This window comes from Patiria miniata, unplaced genomic scaffold (genome assembly GCF_015706575.1).
Source record: "Patiria miniata isolate m_02_andy unplaced genomic scaffold, ASM1570657v1 HiC_scaffold_27, whole genome shotgun sequence".
NCBI lineage: Eukaryota > Metazoa > Echinodermata > Asteroidea > Valvatida > Asterinidae > Patiria > Patiria miniata.
In genome coordinates, this window is record NW_024037066.1 from 4055343 (window position 1) to 4077191 (window position 21849).

The 21849-nt window shown below is 38.7% G+C and overlaps 1 protein-coding gene across 1 annotated transcript in view; it reads right to left on the reverse strand.

Moving 5' to 3' along the window:
- LOC119734515 (multidrug resistance-associated protein 4-like) overlaps positions 1–17386 on the reverse strand; it is a 29921-nt gene extending 12535 nt beyond the window's left edge. Inside the window, exons 1-17 of the mRNA XM_038208048.1 lie at positions 17194–17386; positions 16469–16676; positions 15431–15544; positions 14715–14832; positions 13944–14159; positions 13398–13487; positions 12747–12910; positions 11039–11164; positions 10254–10503; positions 9747–9854; positions 4889–4978; positions 4236–4427; positions 3589–3770; positions 3123–3219; positions 2358–2534; positions 1629–1790; positions 676–774 (exon numbers count right to left, since the gene is read on the reverse strand). Coding sequence (XP_038063976.1) covers positions 676–774; positions 1629–1790; positions 2358–2534; positions 3123–3219; positions 3589–3770; positions 4236–4427; positions 4889–4978; positions 9747–9854; positions 10254–10503; positions 11039–11164; positions 12747–12910; positions 13398–13487; positions 13944–14159; positions 14715–14832; positions 15431–15544; positions 16469–16542 — 2259 coding nt within the window. The 5' untranslated portion in view covers positions 16543–16676; positions 17194–17386. The remainder of the gene's footprint in view (positions 1–675; positions 775–1628; positions 1791–2357; positions 2535–3122; positions 3220–3588; positions 3771–4235; positions 4428–4888; positions 4979–9746; positions 9855–10253; positions 10504–11038; positions 11165–12746; positions 12911–13397; positions 13488–13943; positions 14160–14714; positions 14833–15430; positions 15545–16468; positions 16677–17193) is intronic.
- Between the last annotated feature and the right edge of the window lie 4463 nt (positions 17387–21849).

Consider the following 21849-nt stretch of genomic DNA (forward strand, 5'->3'; position numbering starts at 1 on the left):
TTCCATCCCCTTTCAACTCTCAAAAAAAATCCTTCAGGGTGGAGCTTGAGTTGACCTCATTAAGGCCATAAGGTTTGAGAATGCTGCACCCACTTATGATCTTGACCGACACAAACATTCTTTGGGGAATTTGGATAGTCAAAGAGAAAAATTAAAAAAACGGTATTAAATGTCAGATCTTACAGCGTCATCCACATTGTGCATGTGCTGCCAGGCTGGTCATTAGTCTGCTCCCTTACATACTGCGATATCAATTAAAAAGTGTTGACAGGTGCCAGGTTTACAGGCCCCTGGTATTCCAATCTGCAAGAATGGCCAAGTTCGGGCAAGGACCATTAGTCGACTAGCGGTTGATTTTTTACGTACCTTACGCCTGCGCACTGATAGCAACGTGTGAACGTCTCTAGTCAAACGCTTGTCAAAATGTCATCGCAAAACTTCTGGATCCTGGCTCTCTGCTAGCGTTATGAATGCGCGCGGCTATTGGTTACCAGCGATGCAACCAGCCCCAGTAGGTTGGTTCCAAATAGTTGACTAGTGTAGTCAACCACCGTCGACTAGACAGAGTTCAGGCTATAAACTTTAGTCGAACTATGGTTAACCAATGGTCAACAATAGTTCTTGCGCGAACTTGCCCAGTATTGGCAGACAGGGCTTCCAAACCTAATGACTCACCATCAGTGATTCGTTCAGCATGGACATATTCATGGCTTGCCTCTTCTCTTCTTCCTCGGTCCAGAAAGCTAGCCAGAGATCGGCCAAGATGTATGCAACCTGCAAACAGGGACAAGATTGACAAACAAAATCCAAAAGGAAACGTAATGTTTAACATCATGTAATCTGGCTGTTTCAGAATCGTGCTTTCAGAGCTACGGTTACGTCCATTGAAGTTGTAATCAAAGACCTTGAAAAAAACTCTTAACAACAGTTTTTCGGTGGGCCTTATTAGCCCAACAGAACACATGTGTTATAAGGATGAAACAAAGTGATGGGGTGACAGATTCCGGTAACACCATGTGGAAGAATCTCTTTTAAGAAGGTGCATGGTTCCGAAAAGAACCGGTTTGTTGTGAACTCAACGTTCCCAAAGGGTTGTGGAGGGTTACGATAAAGGAAAGTGCAATCATTAATGCTGAAAAATATTGTTGAGGCTTCTCTGAAAGAAGAGACGATCATCAGTTAAAAGGAAACATATATCAGGTTATGGATTCCATAAAGATGACAGTGTCTCTTTTTTCTACAACCCGGGATAGACAAGAGTGTGAAAAGACTTCAACACCTGTCTACGGTGGTCTGTACATTTAGAACAACAAAATCTCAACGTTTGACCATTTCCCCCCCCCAAAAAAAACTGAAGCCTTTACAGACTTTAAACTTAAATACCGAGTGTACACAACAAAATCAGTTTACGTTAATACTTTTTGTATTTTACAGATTCTAACATTGGCCCTTGAATTGACAGGCATGCAAATTGGAAGAAACTAAAAACGAGGAAACTCTTATCTTTACAAGACTTTGTACAGTGTTTTTCAATTTTCAATGGCATAAGTGTAAAGTGCAAAACGAGGAAATCAGCTGATCTGAGGACAAGTTGTATGCCTGAATTGAATGCCACACTTGAAATGTACCTGGGTTCCCAAGAAGAAGACGACTAGGAGGAACATCATGAGGCAGTTGGCGCCAGACTTGAAGTACTTGTAGTAAACCTTGACGGTGACGTCTCCTTTCTTGGCCTGTTCATCTTTGAAGGCTTTGGCAGCCCCAGGCGATGGCTTATCATCCTTAACACTCTGAAAAGAAAAGACAAAAACGTCAAAAGTGGAACTAAGTACCTGGATATGAATGATCTCCAATTTAGATAGCGTTAGAAGGCACAATCCCTAAGTTTACATCTTTCTTTATACTCTGAAAAGCGCTGTGGCCTCGTGGTCTGGAGCACTGAACTCGTGGTCTGTGGGTAATTCTGCGGGTGATTGACTTGTGATGGACTTGTGATGTCTTGTGATTGACTTGAAATGGATTTGTGACTGCCTTGTGACGGACTTGTGATGGACATGTGATAGACTAGTGATGGACTTTTGATTGACTTGTGATAAACTTGTGACTACTTTGTGACTGCCTAGTAATTAACTTGTGATGTCTTGCAATGAAGTTGTGGTGGTCTTGTGATTGACTTGTGATGTCTTGCGATTGACTTTTGTGATGTCTTGTGATTGACTTGTGATGGACATGTAATGGACTTGTGACTGCCTTGTGACTGCCTTGAGATTGCCTAGTGATTGACTTGTGATGTCTTGTGATGGACTTGTGATGACATGTGATTATCTTCTGATGAACCTATGATGACTTGTGCTCACCCTTTGTGACCTGATGCTGCGTTTGGTGCTGGCTCGTTTCCTTAGACCAGGATGCTCTACATCGTCTTCAAATTCTTCCTCGTCCTCTTCTTCCTCATCGTCTTGTTTCATCAGGGAGGCGAAGTCGATGCCCTTCTTGTGGAGTTCACTCAGTGGGCCAACTGCTTCCATATGACCCTTGAATGTAAATAAGAGCAGGATCTTCAGTTTAACTTCAGGCAATTCTGGCAAAAAAATATCTGATTCTAATATTTTACCATCACTTTGTACAGTGTAAAAGCGAGCTGGACTTATATACCATTTGAGGCTTTGCATGGTGGAGTATCAGTATCGTTTCGGTTTGCGGTAACACCAAGTGGTAACAACTACTGTCGCTCGGTAGATACTTAGTTCTGATAAGAACTTATCCTGCTTATTATCAACTTTCGCTAAGTGGGGTTTAGTTCTGATAAGACCACTTCTTCTTATTCTAAAAGAACTTGTCTTTAGTCTCAATGTTTCGCCTTCTCTAGTCATTGTCAGGAGACTGAGAGTTATTAATTTACAGCAGGCTACGGCAAATGTTGAAACACCAAGTCTATAGAATTCGCCATATTTTAAATACACTTTGCATTTGTGTTCGTGTGATACATAAACTGGTCTACATTCTGTGCGCCGTGAGGACAAGTATTATGTTTTGGGGATGGGTCCTTCACACGCTGATATAAATCATTTCAGGATCCAGGAAAGTATGTTTGGAACTTTTTTTTTATGAAATGGTCTTACCTCCTTGAGAACCAAGATCTTGTTGGCCGTGTTCAGGAACTGCAACTGGTGGGTGATGAGAATACGAGGTTTGTTGGCCAGGTACTCCATGATGCACCTGATGAGGAAATGGACACAGGGAAATTAAGGAATTGACCACAAATGGGTTGATCAAAATGAGGATTAAAGAATGTAACAAAACTGGGGGAACTGTTCAAAAACTGGAAAATCCAACTAACTTTGGCAGTCAAAAACAGGGAAAATGAATAAAAATGTGTGAACGAAAAATTAGACAATGAACCAATACGGGCAAACAAAAATTGGAAAATTTTACAAAAATGGCATGTTAGAGCTTGTGGCCTGGCAAATGGAAGATGATATCTATTCTGTATTTGAGGCTTCAGATATGTGGGTTCGAATCCCTTCTTGGACACAGTGCTGGCACCTTGGGTTTGGTGCTCTTCTATACTGATTTCTGTAGACCTACTTGTCAAAGATGTGTCGTCCGACTTCGCTGTCGACAGCGCTCAACGGATCATCCAGCAGATAGATGTCTGCGTCATCGTACAACGCGCGGGCCAAGTTGACCCTTGCCTTTTGACCTCCGCTTAAGGTCACGCCTCGTTCACCGATGATGGTCAGGTCACCATTTGGGAAACCCTGGATGTCCTGTTGTGATCATAAAAACAATCATTACAATATATCAAATGGTTACGGCATAATAATCGTTTATATCAATCAACATCTGTTTGAGGGGGCTACGTTATTATTACCCCTGTTCATCATGAATTCAAAGCAATTCTCAATTCATTTGGGAGTAAACAGCTCAACGACTCACGTATACGACACAAAGAATGAAATGCAATACAACCACCAATTTTTACCATACTGGTGTCATTTTACTTACAAAACTTGAGGAAAACCCAAACCAAAAAACTGTAACGGAACCAATTTGACTAACAATGATATCCACATGGCACATGCTCCGGGTCAGCGTTGAACCACAGCCACATGAGGTGGGAATAAAAGAAAAGTACCACATAGACAATCACATTTTCAATCAGATTTTCAATCATTCTCAAGTCAAAAATTCTGAAATTTGCTAAATGAAGACAAATGTCTCCTTCGCCTCACCTTGGTCAAAGCACAGACTTCTATGATCCGGTCGTATTTCCTCTGTTTGAACTCTTTGCCGAACGTGATGTTTTGCCGGATGGTTCCGCTGAAGTTCCAGGGTTCCTGGCTGGCGTAGGCAACCCGGCCGTCAATGTTTATCTTGCCGGAGATTGTGGGTAGCTCCTTGAGGAGAGCCATGAGGAGGGATGACTGTAGAATGCAAACAGAGAATTATTTCTTAAAATTGTCGTAAATTTGAAACTCTCTCCACAAATCTGAGCAATTTAGAACTAATTTGTAAATTCAAACATAGATTTTTTCTCCTCAGTTTTGATTGCAACAGGGTATTTGGACCTTATTGTGAGGAGGACCTGTTTTCAAACTTCATCTGTAGTGTGCCAGGTTCGAATCTCACCAGGGCAATGTGTAGATCTAAATCTTACCAAAAGTTACAATGTGAATAAAATACTGCAAGTGTGAAAACATTAACATTTCCCCCCCCCCCTCCTTCAAACAGAACCAACCCCGAGATTTTTATTTAGTTTCCTCAACTCTGCAAGTGACCTTTCAGGTTTGGGAACGAATACCTCATTATATTCCTCTATCAATATGCATGACTATTTCATGAATAATGATGATTATCCACGAATAAATGCATAATTAAGACTGACCTTGCCAGATCCCACCGGACCAATCACAGCCAACAGTTCTCCCTTGGAGACATCAAAGTTAATGTTACTCAGTGAAGGGTTGTCTAAATTCTGCAAAGTAAAAAAAAAATAAAAAAAAAATTATTAGAAGACTGAAAATGATGTTAGATTAAAGGTAATGTACAACATTTGCAAACATCAAACAATTATTATGAAATACTACTAAATTATTATGAAATACCTTACTTGACTGTAAGTGGATAATAGTCTCCAGCATCCTGTGAAATCATGGCACCTGGTGTGCTGTCATTTTCCAGAAAAGTGGAATTTTTGTATCAATTTCCAACGATGGTCGGCAGACCATTGTTGAAAAAAACCCATACTTTTTTCAAATACTCCCCCAATTTACCAAATTTAGTTAGTGCACAATTTGTTTGCAATCTGTTACACATCCATGAACAGATGCAAGCCAGCTAGTCTGGTTCCCTGACCTGACAATCCCTGGCGTGTATAGATTGCTCCAGGTTTTTTTTAAGTAGGGTCAGGGATCTTGGTTTCAGTATCTATGAACATAAAAACAGGTCATTGTAACAACATCTGCTATAAAATACTAACCCCCAAATCCATCCATTTCTGAAAATTACAGCAAAAGCAAAATGTTGTATAATACCTTTAATTCTTTACCTTTTTTTTAGTAAATTTACCTGATAGAAACATAAATGCTACATCTGAATCTAGTTTGCATAATTAAGCTTTTGTCATTCCACTCCTCATATTGGGATGTGCATCAAAATCGGGTACCCGAGTACCCGACCTCTGATGGCAGGAACCGGTTCCACATTATGGGATCAGGTACCCGCAACCAACTTTACAAGTGTCTCAGAATATGAAAAAGTAAGGTTCTGAATGCCATTTTGTGGGGAAGTTTCAAAATGAAAACCAGGCTACATGGAAAACCAAAAACAGATTTCATGTTTATGTGCATTTTACAACTGACAGATGATGCTCACAAAAGTTACAGTTTACCCCATAAAGCTACCAGTATAAAGCCTTTCAGACATCACCAATATTGACACTGATAAGGGTTGGCGGTCCTGACAACAGGGGGGATTTACCAGGTTGTAGTTTTCTGTTGTCTTCAGTTTTGATAAGGACTGTCTTTTACAGGTACAGGGTCATCAGTTCCCATAGTACCAGTAAATGTACACCACTATCTTGAAACCCTTCAAACTGTTCTGCAGTAAAGCCAATGGCACATGCAGTAAAACCAACGGCACACATGGCCCGGCCCCTCCCTCTCTGGCTGGCAATTTCAACAAGGCCAGCCCAGCTGTCAAAAGAAATCAAGTGACTGTTTGTAACAGTTGAGCCCTCCCTGCCTTCATAAAGCAGGATTGACTGGCTGTGATTGTTATGAAACCTGATATCGCTATGTTTTGACTGTAGGAAATTGATAATCCAGCTGTGTCTACCAGTCACCTGCTTTTGTCTGTTGATAGAATTTGACTGTCACAGTGCCTAAAAGAAATACGATCTGACTGTTGGTGACTAGCCTGTGTAAAAGGCATGGCAGGGGAACTGGATTGAATTTTTGACTGTGTGTGACTGATCAAACAAAAGGAGGGTTGTCTGATTTACATCTATTTTCGGTCCTTAATCTTTCATAATACTACAAACCCTGGGTGTGGACATTGATAGATTCAGGTTGATAAGGTTAAGCTACCAGGTACATGTACATATCCTTCTGCATGTACAAATTGACTTATAGAAATAAAGTAATGATAACCCTCAGGCGATGTCTGACGCCTGCTTTTGTCCATTATCTGAAAGAAAATATATCCTTGTAATACAGTACAGTCACTCCATGGGTGTTACCTGCATTAAGGACTTGGCTTTCGTGTAAACACAACTTAACAATTCTCCTTTGTCAAACTTAAGTCCTGGTTCCTTTTCAAAGGGCTGGGAATCCTGTTTTGTGGTCAAAGAGTTTTTTTGTCCAACATAGTGGAAACACACACAGAAGTTATTTTTATTATTCTTATTTTACAAACAGTTGTCATCAATCCTATAATTTCCCACAAAAATGTCAAAAACATACTAGGTACTATTTCTTTTTGCGTTAATGCGAAGAATAAAAAACACACTATTCATTTTGTCAAGACTATACAACCATGTTTATTTCCTTGCTCTATGGTTTAACTGAAACCACAATGACAGCTCTTTAAAAATGGAGAAAAATTAGTCAAACAAAGAATTTGAATTGTTTTTCATTTCATTTCCCCAAATTGTCAGCAAGTTTGAACCAGTGACTTCACTAAAGATTGTTATACTATTGTTTACCCAAACTTATTAAAATCATTTTTCAGCAAATGTAATTTCAATTCTGTATCAATCAAAAACTAGAAAAGTGTTTACGGACAAACACAGCTGTTTCGGCTGTTTGAAACGACTCTGTGACATGTGATGATGTCACCATCAGTCATTCCAAATTTCGTCTATAGCCTGTCTCAAAAAAAATGGTAAAATCAGAAAAAAAATTGGTTAAATATGAAATTTCAAAATAAGTCATTCTTACTCGGCATAATATTAAAGAACAAAGATGGGCTTTCCAATAGTGTTTGTTTGATCTTATTTGCTTTTGTCAATTCAGAGATATAATCAATTTAGTGCGATACACCAAAATTGATTTTGTGTCACTTTTATGCATGGGCAGAGTTGTTTCGAGTACTGTGCCATGCTGTCTTGAAGCTCACAAAAGATTGCAACTTGGCAAAAGAAACAAACTCGATTTTTGTGTTCCGCAGTAAACTGGAGTTATCTCTGGATTGACAAAAGCAAATGAGATGAAACAAAAAGTATTGGAAAGCCTGGTCTTTTTTCTCTAATGTGATGCTCAAAACGACTTACTTATGTTGAGATTTAATATTGAAAAAAAATTGTTTTCGATTGTACCATTTTTTTGGAGACAGGCTGTATAAAACATCCCGGTTTAGGTATTACAATCAAATTGGCCTTATAGTTCTAAAGATGTAAGCCATAGAAAAATGCCCCCCTTTAATGTGACGTCACATAACATGTGATGACCTCATCATGCCCCCATCTCAATTTTGCACCAATATCACATCCCTGCCTAACTACATTTCCAAATACGACAAAAATCAGGCCTATATTTCTATACATCTAAGCGCTAGAAAAATGCCCCTTTAATGTGACGTCACATTATGTTGTGACATAAATTTTCACCTATAAGTATAACACATATCGGTCAGCGTACCAACAGCTAATAATCACAGTAACCCAAATTGCCCTGGCAATTGAACTTTCAAGGGTCAGGAACCAGACCTTTTACCAATTGAATCTCATGAATACCAGATCCTGTTTACTTCAAATATGCTGTAAAAAATTAACCATAGTCCCAAAGTGTGGAAAACTGATTAGGTTGTTCAAAGTCATTATTTGTGTAGTACTTGTGTAGTACTACTACATACACCCAAACTTAAGTCTCGTAATGATCCTACTGAAAGCAAAAAACACAAATCAGATCCTGGACCCCCCCCCCCCCAAGGTTGGAGTTGCATTGTTCGGTTGCTTGGAATTGCGTTAGTGTGGTTCTCCACTGAGTCAACATAATGAATGTCTGGCTACAGTCCCCCCAGGATGTAATTATTAACTTGGCAGACCACGGAACCAGGATATGGTGTCATAGGGAATTCCCCTTTGAAGTCCATTCATAATTGAGGTCAGATAGCGCTGAACCTTTTTGTGTACAGCTAGACTCCAGGGTGTTTCCCTTCATTTTGAATTCCAAGCGAACACTTTAACATACTAGCACCTGTTCTCTACATTGTATTACATTGTATTGATTCCCTGAGGAAACCATAGAGCGCCTGGTTGGTTAGGGACAGTACAGGGACTACTGTGTTTTTATGGTACTTAAAGGGAAAATACAACATTTGCAAACATCGAAAAATCAAACTACCAAGTTGTTACGAAATACCTTACTAGGATGTTGGTAAATGACAGTTTAAAGCATCCTGTAAAATTATGACACCTGGTGTGAAGTCAGTTTGAAGAAACTGGTATTTTTTTTAATAAAATTCCAACGGTGGTCGGCCGACCACTGTTGGAAAACCTAACTTATTTTCAACTACTGCTCCAACTTTACCATTTTTCAGTACAAATTGTGTTTGCTATTAGTTACATGTTCATGAACGGGTGCAGGCCAGCTAGACTGGTTCCCTTATCTTACAGTTTTTCGGCATCTTTAAATTGATACATTTTTACCTTTAGTGGAGTCAAGGAACCAGACTACGTGCAAATATTTATTTTTCTTGGTTTTTCAAGCATTTTTTTACACAAAACTTCAAACATGTCAGTGTAACAGTATTTGATTTATGATACTAACCCCTCAAATAGTTCATTTCTGAACATTACAGGAAAGCCAATCATGTACATTCCCTTTAAAGTAACTATTTCCTCTCATTCCGAAAGGCAGCATTTTTTTAAGGGTGTCCAACTTAATTGGCCCTGCTCTGAAGTAGTTTAGTTTATAACAGACTCCAGATTTCAAGTACTACTTTCATAACTTACGGAAATATTACCTACAGCTTGATTTGTTGAAATAAATTACATTTTCATAAATTACATCACTTACAGCTTCATTCGTTGAAAATAGCTTTAAATGCAAAAAACAAAATTATGTTGAGCTTTTAAGGCCTATTCACCATCAAAATCATATATAATTTTACAAACTGCATTGACAAGTGTGACCAAAGACATAAGGGTAACTAAAAAGTTGGATAATTGCAAGTAAAATACTCTCTACCTTTGAGAATTTTTATTTTTTTTTGTTACGGAATAAAAACAAAATGCTACTCACTTCATCCCAAGAGCCCGCCAAGTCTTGCACATGAATTCCTGGGTTTTGATGAGGGCCATCAGAGGGGTCAACGGATGGCAGGGAAATTTCCTTCAGCAGCAAAAATTTCTGTCAAGAAATCATCAGACCATTAAAGACATTTTTCAAAAAATATCGCAAGAATTTCTACAACACAGTATGGATTTTTGAATATTTTTTTCAAAATTTGTAAAGAATAAAATGACTGAATAAATATATGTTATTCTGAGCCAAGAAACTGCTTCAAGTGGGAATCTTGAATATTCTTCAAAATTTTTAAAAAAAAATAAGGAATAAATAAATAAATGTTGACTGAACGTCTCTCAATGAGTCAAGGTCCTTGCAGAACAAGTACTAGTCAGAAACCATAAACTCATAATTAAAAAGAATTACGAAGATTTGTTCCTCCAAAATTTATTCTACCCCAGAGTATCCTTTTTTTCCAATTCCTCCCAATTTCGTCAAGCGATAATCACTCCTGATATGTACCTGAATTCTCTTGATGGACACCAGGCATTCCGATCGCATCTGAATTGCTCGCAAGAAAAACCGAAAGAATGACCCTCGCAGCGTCGCACAGTAGGTCACCACGACAAACACGGTCGAGACGCGGATGTTGGTCGCGGTGAAGGCGTAGGTGATGATCATGCAAACGTCCAGGAGACGGTTGCCATAGATAGAGAGGAGGAGATTGATCCCCATTGGGTAGGATGCCTGGATGATCTTACGAATCTCTGCCCTGAAGGAGAAATTTCAACAATTAAGGTTTTTTTTATTAAAAAAAAAAGTTTCAAAAATTACACATTAGGCCCCAAAAATAGTTTTGCTTCCGATTTCATGGCATTCAAAAATAGGGTAGGTAGGTTAGGAATTTTTTTTGGCCAATTTTTTGGTGTACAATCATATGCAGGCGTCTGCGCGTAGTCAAGGGTAAAAGGTAGAAATTGATGACTTTGAGTGTTTTCCCTTATTTTTCCCATAACAAAAATTAGAGTAGGGGCTGCCAGAATAGGGTAAGTAGGGAAACTGGAAGCAGAACTATTTTGTTGCCTTATCTAATCTTTTAAATTGTAATATATCAGTAGATCTCCAATCAAAGGACAATTTTAAAAAATGTTGATTTTTACTTGAAAACAAGTTTTAAGGAAATACAGATGATTACATTCAGTAAACTATTTCCATCTTGGAACTCAAATCAGTCTAAAACTAATTTACAACAAAACAAAACAAAATGTGACATTTTTTAGCAATCCACAAGTTACATGTATACCTACTTTCTGATTTTCTGCACTAATTCACCAAATGGATGTTCCCAAGCGTACATCTTAATGACTCTCATGGCGTTTATAATCTCTGTCATCACTCCCACTCGCTTGTCTGTATGAGCTGCCGTCTTTCTCCTGTTAACAGTTAATCAAAGTTTACAACAACATTGTCATTAAAGGGGATATACAACATTTGCAAACATCAAAAAACAAAACTACCAAATTATTCTGGAATACTTTACTGGACTGTTAGTGAATTCCAGTCTAAAGCATCCTGTAAAATCATGGCACCCGGTGTGCTGTCATTTTAAAAAAAAGGAGTGTTTTTGTATCAATTTCTAATGCTGGTCGGCTGACCAGCATTGGAAAAAAATGGCTGTTTACAAATACTAGTCTCAATTTATCATATTTAGTAAGTCCGCATTTTCTTTGCAATCCATTACACACCTGTGAACGGGTAAAAGCCAGCTAGCCTGATTCCCTGCCCTTACAATTCCCCTACATCGAAATTTCACCATTTCAACTTATGTGGGCTCAGGGAACCAGACTCTAAGAAAACGATTGTTCTTCTTGTCTTTTTTACCAGCATCTTCAAACCCAAAACATCAAACAAAATAATAACCTCCTAAATCCATATATTTCTGAAAATTACAGCAATAGCAAATGTTGGATATTCCCTTTAACTCTTCAAAAGATGAAAACATTGTTAAGGTTTTCACACAAAAAAATTTGCTTAACTGTTTCCTGTCAAAATTTCATGTAAGGTAAATTCCTCATTTAGCCGAGTAACTTTTCTGTTCAGCCGGCCTGTATATCACAATGACAAAACAACCTCATTCATGAAATTTAGAAGGAACTTTTAGGGTCGGAATCTCGAACCTGCAGTTTCTAAAATAAGAAGCTTGTCTTCTCTTCGCACACATCTTGGAATTACCTCCAAATTGATGACCTCACTCAAAACAAGACAATTTGATGTCGAAAGGGGGATTTTGCTTAATCCAGGAAAGCTTCATACTGTTTCTTGTCTTTAACCAGGAGTGAATCAACATTTTGCTAGTAGATTCAACATCCCAAGGAAAATGGTTATAGCCCAAAAGCAGCCAAAGTGCCTGCTCTAGTCTTATCTCAGCGAGGACGTGCCTGAACAGAGCCATGACTTCCTGGGTTTATTAAGCCACGTGTCGGGCAGGGGAGGGGGTAGTTGGGTACGGGGACTGGGGAAATTTGTCTCGTACAGTCATGATTTGTCAGCTTAGACGCTGACAATGCTGGAGGGAGATTTACTTATGAGTCACCGACATGAAGTTTCAGGAATTACTGACTAGTTTTTCCCCTGTAGGGATGCCAAAAGGCAACAACTAAATGCAATGTCCTTAGAAAAATTTTAATTTTCATGAACATTTTCACTTCCATTAATATTGTCACTTTCGTTTACAGAAATTTATAATAAAGGGAAAACCTACATGACCATTATAAACCTACCCGTCGGAAAACAACCAAAAAAACAAGAAAAAAAACAAAACAAGTATTTCATTTCACCAAATCAGAAACATATTTCCTCAAATTCTGTAAGAACAACACTCAATGTCATCAAAATTTTCATTAACTTTTGAACACCAGGTACTGAAACATTTGTTGCTGTGGATTTTCTAAGCCTCAACAAACAAGATATTAGTTTTGAACCAAGCTAGCCGCTGATGATTTTAAGACTTCGTACCTGAGTTTTGAGAAGAGTTTGCTCATGCCTGCTTGAATCGGAAGGAGCAGAATAAGAACCGCGTATCCAGGGAGGCAGGCCCAACCGATCTCTAACCAGAGGAGGGCTAGGACTATGACGGCTTGAAGTGGGGAGAGCCACAGGTAGTGCAAGGCGATCAGAGCCTGTCAAAAGGAAAATGACAGAAAAGTCCAGAGTCTAAGATCGTGATATTAAAAAGAAAAAACTTTTCACCGCTAGTACTGCTTACTGTTTTGCACTCTGATAAAAATCATCCGAGAACAAATCATTGCTCATCATTTTGCTTAAGCAACTCTTTTCTGTGTTTAAAATTTTCTGCGATGAGCAGTTTTAGAAATCCGCCCCTGAATTCGATTGTTTTAAATGTTGGGCCCTTGGAAATATTATTTATTTTGTATACTGTTGTAACAAGTTTTTAATGTAAATAGCTGTTTGCATTTGTTGTTGTTTGTGGTTGTTAACTTGTTTTTATTGTTCTTTAAACTTTTTTTAATTGTAGTTGTTTATTTTGTCTGTGTTGCCTTAATTTGCTCATGTTGTTGTGATTGATACTGCACTGATATTTCAATGCTGCTCGTTGTTGGTGCAATCATTATTATTGTGTTGTTGTTATTGTTGTTGTTTACTTACCATATCAAACCTTTGGACATCATTTGTCATGAGGTTATTTACTTGACCGCTCGAGGACTGACGCATGGAAGTGTTGTCGAGCCGCAGCATCTACACCAAAAGACAAAAGACAAAAGTTAAGAAACTTTAAGGTCACTCAGTCCACGTTATACTATGACAGTGAATCAAGAAGGGAGGGAGGGGGTCCAGATGGAGTACAGCCCCTTGTCTGGAGACTCTTTTAGGGATTTTTTTTTTAAAAATCTGTTTCATCGTAGCAAGAGCAAGGGTTGGTAGCAGATGCCTATACAGCAGTGGTACCAGGGGAACGGCCAGTTGGGGCCATACCCCCAAGTTTTTATATTTTAATAATAAACCCAGAGGAGAGAAGACAAATATTTTTAAAATCATTACTATAGATTTGTAACCCCTTTTCCGTAGTGTTGAATCTTCATAGGAGGCCAACGTGATCCCTTTCAAAATGAAATATTCCAGTTTCTCGTGTCCCTCCCGACATCCCTGAAAATCTGCTTCTGGAATCTGTCTTTAATCCAAATGCTGACTCACCTTTCGGTAGACCAGCGTACACAGGGATACCCGGACCTTCATGGCGATTCTTTGAAGTCCAAAGAAGTACGGGCTGTGGACAAACGTCAGCGTGATAGCACACAAGGTGACTCCCGCCGCGTAGGCGTACGCCTCCCATTCCTGGACGACTACGGTGGGGGAGAAGTAGTCAATAAGACGACCCAGGATAAACGGTTGGGCGATGCGGACTGCTTCCTGTGAAAAAGGAATAGCAAATGAACAATTATATTTGTATAATAAGATATTTATCTATAATCCCTTGAAGTACAATGCAATTTTTTTTTCTGATACAAAGATTTTACAGCTAAGAAAGAGGTTTCATAAATTTAATTTGAATGCATAAAGTGAAGTTGAATAAAACAGACAGAATGATACTGTATGCTTTCAACAATAAATTTTTCTTTAACTTAATTTTTGGCGTGACAAGAACAAGTTCTGTTCATGCTTATTATAATTTTGCATTTTAACGGTTTAAAATTTTTTTTTATGCTTTGGGGATTTTTGCATTTGCCTGCCTTAATGCTTTATAAACAAAATAAAAAATGTGTAGGGCCCACACAATTTATTAAATATTTCTTAATTAAACATTTCTAAAGTCAAATTCTAATGCTAAATCATTCAAATCGATTTGGGATGAATGTGTTTGGTTTTGGAAACATATCTACTATCTAGCAGCCTTAACTTGCATGCCCTGTTTTAGAACTGTGGGAATTTCTCTGCATTTTGAGATCGCAAATGGCTTGAAATTACCTCAATGAAAGCAAAGATGCCAAGGATGAGGTACGACCAACCAAACGTCCGAAACAACGCATGTTTGAGGTTTGCCGTCTTCCCAAGTCGTTCTTTCTGAAGTTCCTTTACCCACTCCCTGCAAGAAACAAAAACCAAGACATCAAAACACAATAACAGGAACGATCAATCAATGTTAAACAACTTGTAATTTGCTTAAATGCTGAGGTATGCCCATGCATTTACGATACGTTCTTTGAGGGACACCAACTAGTGTGTATTAAAATGGCGGCGCCCGTGCCACGAGTTCATGTGAAGACTCAGTGAGTTCGTTCCATTATTTACTGGTTTGAAAGGACCCATTAACAAAACAAATGCAAAAACTTGAAATTTTTCAGCGAGTTCAGAATAACTAAACTTGGGTTTTAAATGAAGTTTGATAACTTGCTATACTGGAAAATGTGCAACTCACCAATTTGACAGTTCTTGTGCAGAATTTCAGAGTTCTTTTGAAGAAAGTTTTGAAGAGCGTTTACCTTTCTACTTTTTGTTTTTGTTTTTGTTTGTTTAATATACAAAGTTTAATCCAAGTAAGCTTTTTGATAACAATTTGGTAGGTTACTTTTGGGATAAATGCAAATGATCCCATATATCTTTTAAGGAAGATTTAAAAACAAAACAAGTTCTTATGCAGAATTTTAGAGTTCATTTAAAGAAAATATTTGAAGAGCATTTACCTTTCTAGTCTGTCACCTAAATGGACTGATTCATCGGACGGCAGCACATTATCAAGGTCTTTGGGTGATAGTTTCTTTTCTTTGTAGGCGAGACTAAATAGCCCTCCTATCCAGCTGTAAATTCAAAAGCAAAATACAGTTAAATTTTGTTTTAATTATTGACTTAAAAAACATGAAAAAGTGTTAACGATGGATACTTTGCCCAATGTGTCCACCACGCGCCAACTACATGTATCAAACTGTACATTAATTTGACACACTTAGAACAAAAACAATTCTTGAGCATCAGATAAGCTATTCTTTTAATGTGTGGGCATTCGAATCGACATGCAGAATTGGAAAAGCTCTGCAATGTACGGTTGTAATCTTAGGCCAATTAAAAAATATTTCTGCTTCAGATTACATGCCTTTCAAAAATAGGGTCAGTAGGTCGGAATTTCAAAAAAAAAATGTTGTCAATTGTTTTTTTGTGCTTTTTTTGGGGGGGGGGGGGGGCCTTATGAACAGGTGATTGTGTAGTGTAGGGCCCAGTTCCTATAAGGGAACAAAATCCACTTTAAAATTATTGGACCTACCAAACTAGTTGGCGACATTCTCAATAAACAGGTATGTCGTAGATAGAGGGCAGGGTTTTGATTTTTTGAGGGGAATTTGGGGGTAAAATGACGATGACAGCGCGGCGACAACACGCGACCCGAAAATAAAGATGGCGATCACCACACAATGTACCATGAGCACACTGCTGAATCGCAAGGCACAAACCACGCAGGAAAATCGTTATTTCTACCCCAAGAATCTGTTCAAACGGGTGTCATTAGAATTGAGAAAAGTCTGCTTTTGGTTGTAAAGGTAATTTTTGGGCAATAAAAAACATTTTTGACTCTAATTTGATCAAAACAAAACACGGGCCCTACACTTCACGATCGCCATGAACAGAGCTTTTCATGCAAAACCAGCACGTAGAGCTCACAATATGCTGCGGCAGGGATGAACGGCACACTTTATAAAAAGGGAAATAAGGATAAACCTCAGACTTACGTGAAGAAGAGCTTGGAAAGAGGATTAGCACTCAGATAAGGGTTCCGTTTGACTTTAACTGGGCCTCCGTCCATGACTGGGCACTTTCCTGAAATACTTCGATCAAAAGTTACGGGTACATGTACTTGCAGTCCCTCAGAAGTTCAATGCTTGCACTTGTTTCTTCAGAATTTGTAAACTCATAAATTTTTCTTTTTTGCCAAAAAGTCTGCAAGAGAAAACAAAAGAGATCATTTAATACATTTTAATATACAGTGGGGTTTTAACAGTCTTTAGTTATTCCACTTTATATTCATGAATAATAACTTAGTTTGGGAAAATCGCCAATTTAATGCAAATAATAATTCAGACTCTTTCCTTTAGCTGCATTTCTTAGGAAATAATTCAGCCAATAAAATCAAAAACTAGTATTGAGAGTCCCAATTTTTTCGGACTGGGCCTACTAACTGAGTAAAACTTAAGTAAACAATTGTTCACAACTTTAAACATGTTATTAATCTCGCCGACAAGCAACAATATTTTGTGATTCCTGACAAAAACGTATTTAACATAATTTAAAAGATATTATTTCGGCAACAATTATAATTTCACCATACGAAACAGCCCACAATATTCTGAGTTGAGATTTGGCATTTGACAAACGCATAACAACGACGACAAAATGTTGAACATATGTCATGTATGTTGAAATGAATGATGCAATGTTGCTATACGCACAAACTTACCCTTCACTTGCGCTGTCGAAAGTAACCTAAAACTCGTCCGTGTATTACCCAAAATGAACCAGACGGTGACCAACCTTTGACTTTATTATTCCAGGATATTTCTAACGGCAATCTCACAAAAGCTTATAATCCATTGAGAAAAGCTAAACTCTTTTGACGTTGAATGCACACGTGAGTTCGCATAAAATAATGACTGCACTTCACATACAGTACAGTATATACACTGTACAATGCATTGTGTACTGCATGCATTGTGTACGTGTATAAAACGTCATTCACGGATTTCAAGGGATCCCGGAACTTGTCGCAGAGCAAATATTAGCCTTGATTCGAGGCGTCTACTTTCAGGTGAAACAGTGCGCGAGTGGTTTCCTAATCCTATTCATTAAAACAGGATGTTGTGAGCGCCTCGGATTTTTTTTTTGGGGGGGGGGGGGGTGTTAAGGTGAGGGTATAATGATTTGTAATTGCCATAAATATACCCAGTCCTCTATTCCATTGACAAATATTTTGAACAACATCGATATATATATATTTTTTTCTTTTTACGTGTAAATTTGGGGATTAAGTTCCCCAAGTTGTCATTTATAGTGTTTGCAAATGGCTATTCCGCCAAGTAGCCGATATTTTTGTCAAGATTTTTTTCCGGCCTTCACTTTGGGCCTTAATCTTGCTGGAGTGCAGCAGAGGTTGCAAAAAGGCAATAGCAAGACTCCAAGTGGAGTGAATTGGATACAGTTGAGTCATTGTGCGGTCCCGACAAGCAGCCTTGCTATACTGAAGTATATTTGTCCTTGGGCAAGACACTTTATATCAATATTTGCTTCCCACTAACCCAGTAGCGAATAGGGACCCGTGCAGGCAGTGGAGATGATCATTGTGATTGGATTTTCTGTTTACACTAAAATGTTGATATAGCTGTTTCATATGTTGAGGGTTCGACTTTAGCGGGGGCCCGCAAGACTGAGTAGCCCGGCTGGCGAGTGAAAAAATATTGGGCTACGGCAAAAGGACCGGAAGAAATGAATCATTCAATTCAGAAAGCAAACCTGTATCAATTTGTATCTTATTTTATTATTTGTTTAGGGTAAAAAAAATGATCTGTTTATTTAAAACACTGACAAGATTGCCTCAGGATACATGTTTTACATGTATGTACATTCTTGTTATAAGATACTAAAAGAAAAACATGCGGGCTTGTTAAAATTAGGAGTCTGTTTCAGTAGCCCGGCTGGAAAAATGTTAAATGGCGAATTTCATTTTGAAGAAAACCTTTTCGTTTTTACTGTACCTTATAGGCCTAAAGCCTCGACAATGAAAAAAATAATGTGATAAAGAAAAACAAAAAGTTATGTGGTGTTGACCAAGCATTCAGGGGTCGCGATTGGTTACCGACTCCCATATAGGGCTCTTCCTGGGTCTCGGATTCCCCGGCCCACCACACCTCCTTCCCTATCCATCCATGTAACCCCGGAGGGCCAAGCACCGTTAAGGGAGGAAACGAGGCGACACCCTATGCCTTGCTGCCGAGACAGCAAAAGAGCCCCGTACCTATGAGTAGATGCATAACCTGGACTTCGCAGACAGTCCCAGCCGGCTACTTAACTGATTGAGCTAAGGTCGGTTGGTATTAGACGACGGGAAATTAAGACTCTTAAAGTAAATGACTGAGCGCTTGTATTGCAAACCAAAAATGCACCTCGGTCGGTCTCGAACCCCGGACCCCGCGGACTGTGGACGATGACCCTAACCACTGGGCTATTGTATTTACAGTTTGTCGAACCACTGAGTCTTAATATATAGTTGGAAACACTTTTGGAGGATTGTTTAGCTCAATCTGCGCTTTGTATTCATACATGTATGTATAGGAAAACCCTCTAAACTTAAACTCCCGGCAAACGATTTATTAAATGACTTATAAACGATCCTGTTTCATCGGCACTTTTGCTGACTTTTTTGCATTCGTATACGGTACATTCGCCGTATTTTTTCCACAATTTATCGGTCTATTTCCAATACCGTATACTCATCAATCCATTATTTTATATTTTTAAAAGGAATTTCGATATACATTACTCTACTCGGCAAACTATTCATTTCTATCCGCCATTAACTACTTCTTTTGCTTCAAAACCTATAATATGAGGGAACCATAGTACCACTGATTCCTGAAGAAGTTCTACATGTTTACAAATTTATTTTGCTGAATGTTCACTTTGATATATGAAACTATAGTTATTTATTCCTTAAATTCCTTTGTTTGCTTATAAAATAATTGATCTGTTTCCTTCTTGTTTATCTTTGCATGTAAATCTTTTTCTCTGAATGCAGCATTTTGCTTGATTGTCACTTGGTGTCTGAACATTAGGCCTACTGTGTTCTAGGGCCCATGCCTATAATACAAGCTGTGTTTTCTTATGGATTCTTCTACTGTTTTCGCTCCTTTGTTGGACATGCACATGTACACGTATACATTGCATGCAGTGAGCACTGGAAATAAATGAACTGAAATGAACTGACTTTATAGCGAAACGTTTGAACAGGTAAGTCCATGTTGCAGTATCCACTGACTACTCGATGTCCTTTCCTCTTTCCTTTCACTTTGACCTTGTGTCTGCTTTTAATTTATTTTGTTGTAGAATTTTAAGCTAACATTAAGAAAAGGAACGATTTTCGCTGGGTTTTTTTTCACGAATCGCAAAAATATCTTGCCATTTCGAAAGCGGCGGGCCCGGTTCGCCGAATAGTGCCCGTATTCTTACATAGTCGAGGGACGCGACGGTAGCTGACTAGTATGACCAGGTACGGAGCATGTTTTGTTGGTCACGATGTGTCAATTCCTGGTATAGTTTGTTTTAAGAATGCGCCGGGGAGAGGTTTCGGCCTCGCGCGAGCGACTCGGGAGCTTTGTCTCCGAATGCGATTGTTCACCAGTTTCTTTGGAAAGGATCAAATCATTGGTTTTACCCAGGAAGAGTGCTTTCGGGATATGGTCTTTGTTTCACGACTGGTGCAGCGCACTGTTCGTGAGTCCTCCGTTACGTAACAAAAAAAAAGTTATGTAACTTTTTTTGTTCAAAGCGTATACGTTTATTGCAATGTGAATGGGAAGCCTTCGCCTGTTCAACTTCTCCGCTTTTGTTCCAATATCGTGATACAAAAGCGAATGGGGCATATACCGGCTTGTATTAACCTGTGCTTGGGCGGTGTAGGCCTGTTGCACGGAAAGAAAGATACATGTACATGTATACGGTATTGAAACTCAGTGTGGCTGCATGTCGCCCAAAAGACATGACACAATGACGTCATCACATGTGCGCTTTGCTATATATGGGAGCCAAAGTTGAATCGGACGTAGGATATGAATCTGATGAAATTAATACTACAGCACAAAATTAAAGTAATTAGATTGTGTTATTTACGATCTCTATCAATGCTATTATTTAAGGATGTCTGAAAAAAAAACCCCAAATGTCCCATTTTTTTTTAAAGGGACGTCGCTAGTGACTCGGTTTGAACATGTATGGAGCATGTTATGTTCCTGTTATGTTGGTCACGATGTGTCGTCTATTCTAGCATTCAATGTAGTTTGTTTTAAGACCGTGGGGAGAGGTTTCGGTCTCTCGCGAGCGACTCTTGAGCTTTGTTTCCAAACACGATTGTTCACCAGTTTCTTTGCAGCCGGCATTCCGTTACGTAACCTTTTTGTTCAAAAGGTATACCTGTTGCTTTGGTTACTGCACTGAATGCGAAGCCCTCGCCTGCTCAACTTCTCCGCTTTTGTTCCAATATCGTGACGCAAGAGCGAATGGGGCATATAGCGGCTTGTATTAACCGTGATTGCGCGGTGTAAGTCTGTTGCATGGAAAGAAATATACATGTACATGTATACGGTATCGAAACTCTGCATGTCGCCCAAAAGACCTCAGACATAATGACGTCATTACATGTGCGCTTTGCTATACATGAGAGCCAAAGTTGAATTGGGTGTAGGATATGAATCTGGTGAAATTAATACTACAGCACAAAATTAAAGTTATTATAAAGTGTTATTAACTCTCCCTATTCAATGCTATTATTTAAGGGTGTCTGAAAAACACTGCAAGTTAGATGGAAGCAGCTAAAAAAGCGTCGGACACAAAAATCTTTAAATTTGGACGTGTTTGGACAATGTTTCTCTCTTTTTTTCTTTAAACGTAGGCCTACCCATTATCTTCTAGTTCTTTCTTTGTCACTGTTTTTTCTGGAATACTGCTGAATCCCCCGCCCCCAAAATTTTATTATTATAGGATTTTTTTTTTGGGGGGGGGGGGAGGGCGTCCAAATAAGTAGCTTTTATATTTCGGATTGCGTATCGCACAAACAGATCCGCCGACAAAGATGCGTCCCCTCGCTGCATTTCACCTCGAAAATTGACATTCAGAAACTGACTTATTTCTTTGAATTATTCGCTGTCAGATATTAATTCAGCTCACGCAGGATGGGTTGATTTGTGTGGAAAATCAAAACTCCTTTTTTCAGAGGGTTGCAGACGCCCAAACTTGGAATAAAAGTAAATTTTCTCTTTAAAACAAAAGATGCACATTGAAAACTAGTTAGCCTAAAAGTAAAGGTATGTAAACAGCGCGGGATGTCGTCTTTAATGTCGTTTTCCCC